At 39.9% G+C, this 12,321-nt stretch overlaps 1 protein-coding gene across 1 annotated transcript in view; it reads left to right on the top strand.

Moving 5' to 3' along the window:
- adgra1b (adhesion G protein-coupled receptor A1b) overlaps nt 1-12,321 on the top strand; it is a 196,541-nt gene that overhangs the window by 47,062 nt on the left and 137,158 nt on the right. The window contains exons 4-7 of the mRNA XM_085297564.1: nt 885-956; nt 1,136-1,207; nt 1,543-1,706; nt 10,734-10,947. Of these exons, the coding sequence (XP_085153690.1) occupies nt 885-956; nt 1,136-1,207; nt 1,543-1,706; nt 10,734-10,947 (522 nt within the window). The remainder of the gene's footprint in view (nt 1-884; nt 957-1,135; nt 1,208-1,542; nt 1,707-10,733; nt 10,948-12,321) is intronic.

Below are 12,321 nucleotides of genomic sequence, written 5' to 3'. Positions count from 1 at the left end.
CTGTAAGTAAGACTATATATAGTCACCAGGGTGTATTTTATTGCCTGCAAGTAAATGTTCTGTGTATAAAAATTACATAGCAATTTCAAAAACTTTGAATGTTACTGCCTTACTAAGTTAAAAATGAAACTATGCTTACATCAAATGAATTCTTCTTTCCAATTTTCGATTAAAGTTATGCTTCTGTTAAAGTTACAGCAACATTTCAAATGTTTTACAGACTTAATTGGAAGGCAAATATTCAAAAAGCAAATGCAGTTTTAAAGGTTAGCTTTCCTTTGTTTGTGGTTTTCGTTGATTTCTTCTCTTTGGGTAATTCTCTCAATGATTACCCTCATCCTTTCTACATATAGGCTTAGGGAGTGAGTGACATGATTGCAGCCTGATAGTTAGTGGGATCTGGGCTGGCAGGGATGCAAACAGTGAGTTAGCCGCGCTGATTCGGGGCGCGTGTGCGCAAGGCTCGGAGTGCAGCGGAGTGCTAATTTAAGTGCTCCCCAACTGGTGATTATTCGAGTGCTCTGCTTATTTTCCCACAGCTGCTCCAGCAAAGCAGCTCTTTAATTACAGAGTGTGAGGGCACGGAGCCACGGACGCGACAGCGCTCAGCCACTCGCACATGGAAGCCCAATGCGTTTGCACATGTTTGTGCATTTCGTGCTCTGTGTGCCAAAAATGGTTATGCGACGAGTAAAAGGTCAGGACAAATATTCCAGGAAGTTGAATAGGCTTTACAGCTGTTTAACTTCTCTGTTCAAGCAGCCATGAAAACAGACATATTGTTTTCCAGTTAGCTCTTGTTCCAACTCGTTCTGCACAATAATATCAGCAAAATTCACCATATGAACAGAAGCATTTTTCTCTTTGCCTTTTTGTTCATATAGGGATCTGTCCAACAACAGGATTGGCTGCCTTTCCCCTGAAATGTTTCTCGATCTGGGTAACCTCTCGAAATTGTGAGTAATCCCCTAAAATTGGAAACATGTCTTGCATCTCTTTATGCTTTGTATTCACCAAATCTGTAGAGGATATGTTTGATATGGCTTCAGTAATGTATGAAAAAAAACCCAGTAGTAAAGCCTTTTTGTATGTGAGGAGTGATCTGTTTCTCTCTGTGTGTTTTTCCCACAAACAGGAATTTATCTGGGAACATCTTCTCCACTCTGACCATGGGACTCTTCACACACCTAGCTGCTCTCAGAGTACTGTAAGAGAAACATACAAGTGTACAGTATAATGGCCTGATCCATTCAGTTTTCTACGTTTCACTTGTTTGTTGTAGTTTAGAGCATGGATGCAGTGGTAAAAGTCAGTTATTGGCTGTTTTCACTGCAGTTATTTTGGCTTGTCATAGGAAGAAAATGACATTAATAATAGCTATGCAGCACACACAGTAGGTTGGAAGTCTTGCCAATGAGTGACCATAATACATGCACTCAGCAACTAGACCAGTTTTTCCTGTTATGACATCAAATACGTGTTAAATGAATAAAGTCCAAATACAGGCGCATGGGTTGTAACAGTATGCTGTATTCTCACCAGGCACTTCAGCGCTGAGACTTTGTTCTGTGACTGTCAGCTGAAGTGGCTGCTCATCTGGGCTAAAAGCAACTCCGTAAAGATTGGCAATGACACGGTCTGCGTTTTCCCTACCCACCTCCACGGCCTGGAGTTTCGCAACCTACGCGAACCACAGCTCAAATGTGGTAAGGATTTAGCCAATGGTGGTGGCTGGCATTTACTGTCTCCTAAAACTGGTTTAAATGTTGGGGCTATTTAGAACAAAAGAACTTGACTGTTGAAAGCTTTTAGCTTGCAAAATAAAATGACACTAAACACTAACCTGTTATTTATATAGGTCATGTTAAACATGGCCAAAGTTTCACATAATGAGATAATTGTATTTACAAGTAATCCCCGTGAGCCAAAACCTCAGACTACAGACTGCGCAGTTTCTTTCATGATGTATTTGACATGATACAGCCACTGGTAGCTGGTATAGGCTTCAGCCTCTCATGACCCTTATAAGGATAAGTGGAAGAGATGGATGGATGGATGAAAGGATGGACAACAACTGGTTGCAAGGGAAATTTGGCCATTATCTGACTGGTTGCAGTGGTCCCTGGAGGTTGCTGGAAGTCACTAGGTGAAACTGATTGCAAAGAGAATGCTAAACCAAAATCCCCGCTGTGAATGTTTTATTTGCTGGCAGCTTGTGGTGGTTGACTGTAGTTTGCATGAAAGATGCCAACTTGACTGCAAACACTCACAAACTACTGGCTAAGATGTAGTAAAACCTGAGAAAGTATGGTGCAAGTTGGAAATGGAGAAAGTTTGCCCCACTAGGCACAATGTTTCCAGTTTGTGTTGCACTTTTCACAGTTTCACAAGAATAGCTAGCGAGTGTTTGTAGACAAGTTAGCCTGTGATTGTCAGAACCGAAGCAACCACAAGGAAGTATTTTTTTAACTGGTTGGGAATACAGATTTTTTGCTAATCTGTGATTGAGTGGAGACTGGAGGTCACTAACAACTCGCTAGAACTTTATTTTTAGCAATCTTTTCTGTCAACATCCAGAAACCACTCACCAACCAGTTGGGGAATGGACATTTTTCCCTTGGTACTGGCAGATCCCAGATGGTCATTGACCAGTCTCTAGGCCTGTGTGGCTGGAACCTCAGAATTGTCACACGCTCAAAACTGCTGAGACATTAACGCCATGTGGTTTGTGGTCATTTCTGTTTGCAGCACCTCACTCTGCCCCAATTCGTATAGTTTTTTTTCTACTCTTGGATATCTATGATAAAAATGATGGCTTGTCTTTAATATGGCCATCTCATGTACACAGCTTTGGCTAAAAGTTGACTTAAAACATTTACAACTTTACAGTGAGAGGAACTAAAAAAAAAAACCCCACAAAGATATAAAAAAAAAAGAAATAAAGATCTAAATGCCTTGTTTCTGACAGAGGACAGGCTAATGGGACACTACGGCGCAGTAAAGGGTAAAAAAGAATTAGTTTGAACTTTTAAGGAGCTACTATTATTGAGTCCAAGAATAAAGTTATGAAAATAGAAATTAATATAGAACCACTTTAGAGTAATAATAAGGTATTTATATTTAAACACACATACATTTATTTTATTACTAGCTTTACGCATATTTTAGCAGATTGAACACAGATGCTGAGACAAAGAATCTGCAGTGAAGTTAAGTTTTATGGCCGAAGTGACATAACACTGCAAATTATGGCTGTATGATTATGATGTTTCATTCAAACACTTGACATTGTCAAATTGTTGTACTACGTGACTCAAAATTTTGCATATTTTTTCATAACTTAAGAAAGTGAAGCAAAATATTATATAAATTCTAAGTGTACTTCATTTTCCAAGTAACTGGAGAGTGCAGCAATATTTTATTTAACGCAAATAAAACTGTGAGTCAGCAGTTTCCCACATTAGTTGTAGCACTGAATTTGTCCCCGCAAAATGATATCCAACAGTCCCCAAATAATGCTCAATTTAATTAGCACTTTTGTTAATTTCTTAATTAATTGAGTCCACCTGTCATCCCAGGCGTAAATGAGTTTTTCAGTCTCAGGCCAGAATGAAAGCCAGCAGGTCTCTGAGTTTTGTAATTGACTGTCTGACAGATGTTTACAGGGAGAAAATGTGTGAAACGTATTATTTTTGTCAGCGGGACACAATTTCATTGTTGATAATTATAAAGACAAAGCAGTGACAGCATATAGCTCAGTTTTTTATGGACGAGAGTTATCATATCTTTTTAGTATTTGCAAATGAACAAAAGTGCATTGTACCACATAACAAAGGGCACTTGGATGTGGCGCTGGAGCACCAAAGAAACCTCCTCCTACCTTCAAATTTACAACCAGAAATGTTCTGTACACTGCAATCAAAGCGGTTACAAACGTTCACTCAAGCATTGTAAATACTCTGAGTGGCCATGCTATGCTGTTGAGCCCATCGCCATGATGACAGACTACTGCTGTGTTGCTGGTCTCCCCTGCCCGCTCGTTTCCACGTCTGCCTGCACACACTGTGAAACAAAGACCAGAAAGGGCAACAAAACAGATGTGGAGACACTGAAGTGAAACAAGTTTGCTTAAATAATGCTACACAAATAAAGGTAACATTTTCTTTACCCTCTACAATCCAGATTGCACTCTGCTATTCTGATTTGAAGTCCACTTTTAGTCTTATTGGGTCTTCATAAACGATGCATATGTTACAAAGAAAAAGCAATGTAGGTCACTGAGCCACTGTTTCGAAAGTCCCATATTATGAAATGTAATAATTTGGTTTACTTTAAACGATGTTTAAAGCAAAATCTGAAGAAAAAAGTTACTCTCAAACTTTGTATAAAGTTTCTTTTCACTACAGAAGAGTAAATACGACTTGAGGGAAAAAAGCAAAGCGAAAGACTAAACAAAGACATATTTCAGTTGTTGGGGTTAAACTGTGGAATGATGTTGACATCAACATAAAAATGGTTTTGGTCTTTAAAAGAATGCTAAAATATATTTTGGTGGGTTCCTTGTGATAATATTGTTGCTGCTGTCTGTTTCTTGTTGCTGTTATTTCATTTTCTACTTGGAAAGTAGCTTTAATGATAAGAACATAGGCCAGGCATCTATACACATGTTCAGTGGTTCCTATATTAATTGTATTGCACATTCTGTGTAGTCTGTGATGACTGAATGAATAAATAAATATCAATATATAAGAATTAGTTGATTTTCAGATAATAAGGGCAGTCTTATAAGAATTTCAGCTTATTCTGATAATGAGAAAAAAAACTAACATCGTCATCATATTTTTAATTTGGCTGTCTGACAGCTTTACATTTTCAGGTTTGCTTTTGGTGACTTCTCATAACAAGAACCTCTAATGTCATGAAAGCTGCATTTTCAAGTGTTTTACCCATGAAAACATGATTAAGTAGAGCTATTTGGATGATAGGTTTCCCCCTCCGCTGTTATCTCTCCACCTACTGTGAACTGTTTGACAAGCTTAACATGAGCCAGTGATTTAGTGCAAATTTGCTTGACAGAAAATTGCAGGCAAAGATTGTCTCATAAAGGTGTTTTTGTGTGGTCTTTGGCCTGTTAGGCAACGCTCGTTCATCTGTAAATCCGGCGTCGGTATCCCTAAAAGGAGGAAGGAGCTCCAAGATTTGCTCGTTTCTCTTTTCCTCAGATAATCATAAATGCTCTATTGTTTTCCCTGACTCACACGCTGATGCCAAAGGACCTTCAGAAAAACCTGCTATTCACTCTGTAGAAGCCAGTGGTTGAAGGCTATAGTGTAACTGGAACTGCAAAGTGCAAAAATGTCTACACAGAGAAAACTGATTGCACTGCATGCTGTTGGAGATTTTGTCTGGGGAGCTTGCTAAATTTGTGGAAAAGTCATTTTGGCATGCACGGTGGACTTTTAAAGACCAAATATGAGTTTAAAGGCTAAAAGATTAGGACAGATATGTTGTCTATCAGCAGTGGGGGCATCAAAGTGAGTTCTTTAAGCAGATAAAAATGCTCTCTTTACTGACTGGAAGCTGTTAGCAACAGCGAAGAAAAATCCACGAGTCTTTGCTTTCTTTTTCTTTCCTGAAAGACTGGTTACAGACAGGCAACCTCCCCCTGCCTCCCTCTGTCTTCCCTCCATTCCTCTATCTCCCTGCTCCGTGCTGCTGTCCACAGGGGAATTGTATCTCATATGTGATAGAATCATCCTCCTCTTCTCCTTACATCTGGCTCGCACAGGGGATATTGCACTGGAATGAGAAAAATCATTGTTTAGTGCTGGTGTATGTCTGTGTGTGTATGTGTATATATAATGCAAAGGGGCATTACATTGGGATGCACTGTATGCACGATGTCAAATAGTTTGCAGAAGGAAAAAAAAACTAATGTAGCCCATGTGCAGAATACATATCTCTCTTTGCATTTTTGCAGTTGCATCCAGACACTGCAATGCAGACATTCTGGAGAAATTCTATGTAATCCTAACTGTATGTGTTTTTCATTTACGTAGAACAAGCCAAACCAATTACAGAGTAATTCTGCATAGTCAGTGGACAAAGAGCCATGAGTGGAATCCAGTGGCAAGACAGGAGGCACTGCTTTTAGGCCCTAAAGCATCCATCATGGAATTACAATGATAAAGTCCTGCTCTCAGGCATGCTTGGCTTCATACACTTGTCCACAGTACAACTCTATCTTACAGTACCTTATCCATTAACTTGTGTAGTGCTCTGAGAGTCATATTTTAAATGTCATTTGATGATTGCTGTTTTCATATGGCTACAGTTTGCAAAGGAATGTTTTCCAGCAATGTACATCCAAGTACCTGACTATCTCTCAGCACCTGATACCACATTCTTGCTATCAAGAATGATGATGACCTGGAATATAATAAAATTCAAACATGGAATCAAAAGTATGCTTAAAATGAGATTATCCCCTCATTGTTTTTATGAAAATTTGTCACTGAGGACAAATTTGTTTCTCTCTCCAACGGCTCCTGCCTGATGGTTTGCAGATGTTTATACCATACATTCCAGCAACAAGCTCTCATCCCTCCGGTGATACAGGTCGGGTGCTGCCTGCAAATGAGGGGGAACGGAAGAGTGCACGCGGCTTCCTTAGGAGATCAGGTGCTTCCTGTGTTGGGGTCAGGGCTGTCTGTTTGATGGACTCCTGGTTCTTTAACCCTGGTAGGAGGAGCACAACAGCCCAGACATAAAGTGCAAAACTAACACAGCATGTTATACACTGCCCAACAAGACCCTGCTTTCTTTAGCGGTTTTTATTGCATGATGACACAGTAGTGCAACTGCACGGGTATCATGTCATTACTGAGTTTCACGTGCAGCACTACTTCTCTTAGCCTGTGGTGTGACTCCAATAATTTAATGATGCAAAAATATCATGAAATATACCTCAAGATAGTCTGTCATACAAGTCTTTGAAGTTCAGTCATGCACCTCTTTTAAAACCAGTTGCTTTGAGAAAGGGATAATGAAGTGACTATACAAACAGACAGTACGTGTTTGAGAATATCTGCGTGTTTTATTTTGTTTTATTTTTAATGTGGATTTGAATCCAATTCAGTTGTGCATGAATACAGTAAATGTAGCAATAAAGAAAATAAATCCTCTAGGGGGGCAATGATCCATAACAAATGGGGGATATGGAGGTTGGTCTATACTTTAAAAATTGCTAAATTAAAACGATTGCTCAAATAGCCCTGTTATGGACTGGTGGCCTGTCCAGGGTGTACCGCTCCTCTTATGGACTGACAGTTGAGATAAGCTCCAGGCCCCTCCGCGACCATGAATTGGATAAGCAGTTAAGAAAATGGATGGATGGATGATTTCTTAAATTGATGAATTGAATTTGCATTTGAATGATGCAGCAGCAAGAGCTCTGAATGACTTGAACCAGGACACAACTCCTACTGACACAAAACGGCTAAATCTTCTGTTGTCTCGCTCACTCTCTTTGACTTGGACATTCACATTTTAAGTGACTTCTACATTAAAATCTAGTGTAAAATCCCACTACAGCATGTCAATCGCGTTGAATTTGAGGTCTGGACCTTACCATAGCAAGACATTGACCCTTTTGTTTTTGAGCCATTCTGTTGTAGACCTACTGCCGTGCTCAGGATCTTTGTCCTGTTGAGTGAGCCAGCTTCAGTTAAGCTTTAGCTGTCAGACGTATGGAAAAGAAATAGTAAAAACATAAAAGACTTGCATAAGATGTGGCCTACTTCATATAGTGAATCATATAAGGCTTATATGATTTACTCATGAAAGTGGCCACTTTCTCATTACTTTCATATATTGTTTTAGTAAGTATCCAAAACATACAAGTTTCATTTATATCATTTTTCAGGGGATCTTATATCTGCTTTCACTCTTGTATGCTTTTCATACAAGTTTCACACAATACAGATACAAACTTTATAAAATGTATATATATCTTTTCCATATGGGACAGATGGCATCACATTTGACTCTAGAATACTTTGGTACACAGAGGAGTTCATGATTGGCTCAATGACTTGGTTTTTACCAAAAGTGGAGCTGTGCAGTATGTCCACAGATTTCCATCTTGGTGTCACTGCACCAAAGAACATTGTTCCAGAATTCTTGTGTATTGTTTAGATGCAACTTTGCCATACTAAGCTGCGCCATGATCTTTTTTAGAGAGGAGGTCAAGAAGAGCGGTCCAATATTGAGTGTCTAAAGCCATCTGTAAAACATGGTGGAAGCTGGGTGATGGCTGCATTTTAGCCAGTTGATGTTGTCTAAACCGATGGAGTTAGGAAAAGTCCATTCAGATTTTGGTGCATCATGCAGTATAGTCTGAAAATTGTCTAATTGGCAATGGTTTCATTATATAGCATGAAAATGATCCCAATAAAGTGCCAGTGCAGTGAAAATACACCTGAACAGAAAACGCATAATGAAACACTATCAGCACTACAGATTGGCCTGGGTTGAAGATCAAATTTAAACTTTCAAGATGATTAGAATCATACTAACTCGATTTTTATTTTTGGCTCTTCAGTTAGTCATTTTCCAGATCTTGGCATATCTGAATAACTAGTACTTACCTGCAATTGACAATCTGCAGTTGTTTAGAAATGGCTCCAAGAGACCTTGTGTAAATCTACAATTTTCCTTCACTAAGGTTCTTGGACTTTCCCATTTTCCCGACCATTGGTGAATCCAATGAGTCCTGTCAAACAAGTAAATTTCATGCTAGCAAAGAGAATCTTCCAGTTGTAGTCTTGAATGAAAAGTTAATTGACACCTTCATCACCACTTATTAAAAGATTAAGATGACCGTATGTGTATATTTCAGTCTCTATGTATAGTTGTGTCCCTGTGTAGGTTAGAGAAATTCCAAAATAAAATCAAACATGAGCACCCAATTATTATTTTTTAATCATTAAAGATGATGATTGCTGGAAAAATACCAGTTAAAGGAAATTGTTAGAACCTCCAAATTACCATTGCATTCATGCACATGATGAGTGTATGGAAACTTTTGGCCACAACTGTATATTTCACATAGGATTTAAAAGAAGATGCATACATATAATCTGGTGCTAAGGCACTGCTAATTCAAAAGCATTATACTGTTTTTTTTATTTCACAGACTCGGCTCCAGTGCACATGCCCCTAGTTCTTGCACATATAATTATGTCTCTGTCCCTGTCCCTGACTTCCTTTGGTTGTCCTACACACACTCCCAAACCCACAGCCAACAATTACATTTTGCTCTGACAGTGTCCAGTGGCCAAAGGCAAACAGCCACACTCTGATCCTTGCCTCAAAGTGTTGTTTCAACAGTGTTAGCACCAGACTAGTCAACAGTCAATGGCCCCCATGCTGTTTCTGTTGTGTTTCATGCAGAGGAGATAGCAAAGCCTCATCTGCCACTACTGTCATAGAGTCTCGACAATCTAACAGGGTCATCAAGCAATTACACTGAGATGTTGCCATGGAGGAGGCAATATTAGTGACCAGTTTTTAAAGTCACTCTCAAAAGCATGTCACTTTTAATTATACACCTATGATTATAAACTACTTATGTAGAAAGCTGAGGTCAAGGCTCTGCTTGTGTTAATAGCTGTGATTGCCCTGTGGGTTCTATGTTACAATAAGTAATATTGCTAGCTACTCAAGGCTACTCAAGGGAAATGTCAGCTTGTGAACTTAGACCTTTTGCTACCACCCAACATGGATCTTTCACTGATTTCCTCTTTCAAACCAATTCATCGAGCAATAAAAAGGGTTTATGAGCCACGAATTGAATTGTGTGTCTGGTGCTTTCAGCATATATAACTTATTACAAAAGACACACTGCAGGCAAAGTGCCTGCTTATGTTGCTCTTTGGAGCATGTGCAAGGAACGTGAATAAAAATAAAATACCTTGATTTTCTAATTATTACATTATGTTTATATTTACATGATTTTTTTAACTGGATGTTTTTTTTATTCACAGATATTTTTTATTGTTTCAAGCTCTGAGAGAGTTCCCAGTGTAGTGCACTGAGCTGTCAAGGCACCAATCCATGCCCTGCAAAATAGACAGCACTGATCTCCAAGGGTTCAGTATGATTAGAGACATTACACTGTGTTGTATATCATATTTCAACAGTATGCTTAGATCAATCATTTTTCCAAAATTAGGTCCATTTTCTGGCACTAGACTAAACACTCCTATGGCTTCTAATCTCCTCCCAGTTGTAGCCTTTAATCTTTGGCAAAAAAGCCTGTTGACCTGGCCAGCTGCTGGTGCTATTGTCAGCTTCCTATGCGGAAAATTTTAGGTGTCAAGGAGAGTCCAGGGGAGCACTCTAGGCTGTCACTTTATCAGCTCCTGTTGGTTTCGCTGAGCAACAGCAACAGTGTGTGAAGGATGGGGGAGGGGTGTGACCTTGACAAAAGGTTTCTGTGTGTTTATAATATTTTAAGGAGCATGCGTGTTTGGTTTTCCCGAGAAGAATGCTTGTGCTTGTGGTGGAATATGTGGAAAGACCTGATGCCTGATTTGAATCCATATGTGATGCTGAGTCTGTAGAACTTCCATTCCCCGAAAATCTCCATTCTGGCTTTTTTCCTGTCTCAAAGAAGCTAAAGGAAGCTTTACAACATAACCATTCTGCTTTAAATCTTCTTCGTGTTCCAGATGGACCTTTGGAGATGCCCCTGTTTCAGCTCATCCCCTCCCGGAGGCAGCTTGTTTTCCATGGTGACCGCCTCCCCCTGCAGTGCACCGCTTCCTACTTGGACCCATCAGTGGAGCTGCTGTGGCGTCATAACGGGCACATCGTGACCACGCAGGAAGACCGAGGCATCTACGTGGAAGAAACCCTCATTCACGACTGCTGCCTGCTCACAAGGTGTGCACAAAGGATAGGGGAGTGCATCTAATGTCTGATTAGCTGTTGACTGCCCTGTTGCACTGACCCACATGCACACAGTCAGAGCCCGACTAAGCCCACGCAGTCAAAATCCACATACAAATATGCTGATGCATGAGGAGTTTCGTCAGAATATGCATGCGTTTACTCATGCAGCACAGCCACTTCCACGGGAACAGATGTAAAATATGCGTGCGGAAACACACACGCGCTCTCTCACTCACTCATAGAGGCTGTGATTTACCTTTTGTTATTACCGCCCTTGATAAGGATCTGAAAGGACAGGGCAAAATTGGCTTGGCACGGTGCCAACACCTCAGAGCAATCCGCGGCCCGTCTCTAGAGGTTGGCCGTCCAGCCGCTCCCCGAGCACTAGCTGTTTACACGCTAAGAGGAACAGATGCTGAATCATAATTGCAGTGATAAATTAAAGCAGCAACACTGGCTTTTGTGCATTTTTAAAAATGTTTATTTTTTGATATAAGACGTTGCCGCAAACCTCTGTCCTTTTCCCATCTTTGCTGCCTTAGCGCTGGCCTGCTTTGTGTCATGGGCGTGCTCACGCACTCCTCTGTTTGTGTGTTACAGTTAATGTTTTTGACATAATGCCGTGGCAACAGGGCTCAGACACAAGAACACATTGCTGCCGATTGCTTTAACTGCTGCCTTTTTCTTACTTGGCCTCTCTAACATAAATATTGATGGAGTGCTGACAGAAATATGTTTCCCTGTGTTAACGGGGCCAGAACGCCTCTTGTTGTGTGGTGTGTTTGGCAGCAGCAGCACCAGCTACTTTTCCGCTCCATTACTGGGAAGGTATACCGTTTCCCCTGCTGCAAATACCACTGATAGTCAGTGGGGTTTATTTGCTTTTATTATGTAAAATTAACTCAGTGGTGAATAATCGTTCTCGGTGATCCCTGTGGTGGCATAATTAGATTAAAGGTAGTGTGGGTGCTTTTAGTGATGTATTGGTGTCTTTGTGTCTCAGTGATGATGAATGTTTTAGGTTCATTTCAATCAAGGTTTCAATCAATACAATACTTTGTCACTCTCTTCTCAGTGCTTACAGTCGTAACAGGGAAGTGCTACCAAATACTGGCACATTTCCGAGGTCCTTGAGCCTGAATAGTTTGACATCATCCTGCTTTATATGTTCTTAATTACAATTTAACAAGAAATATTGTACTTTTTTTTTTTATCCGCTAAACACTATTTGGCAGCTCGTGCAGCTTGTATTGCAGATTAAGATTTTACATGCCAAATACTGTATAATCAGCTTAAAATTGTAATGCATTATGGATTTAACTACCTACTAGCATATTAACTAGTAAAATTAATCACCAGTCTTAA

This window comes from Mchenga conophoros, linkage group LG13, assembly GCF_057382185.1.
Source record: "Mchenga conophoros isolate Kocher_MC1m ecotype Shallow Benthic linkage group LG13, M_conophoros_male_GT1.1, whole genome shotgun sequence".
NCBI lineage: Eukaryota > Metazoa > Chordata > Actinopteri > Cichliformes > Cichlidae > Mchenga > Mchenga conophoros.
Note: the sequence above shows the minus strand (reverse complement) of the source record. Positions and strands in the feature narration are given on the sequence as shown.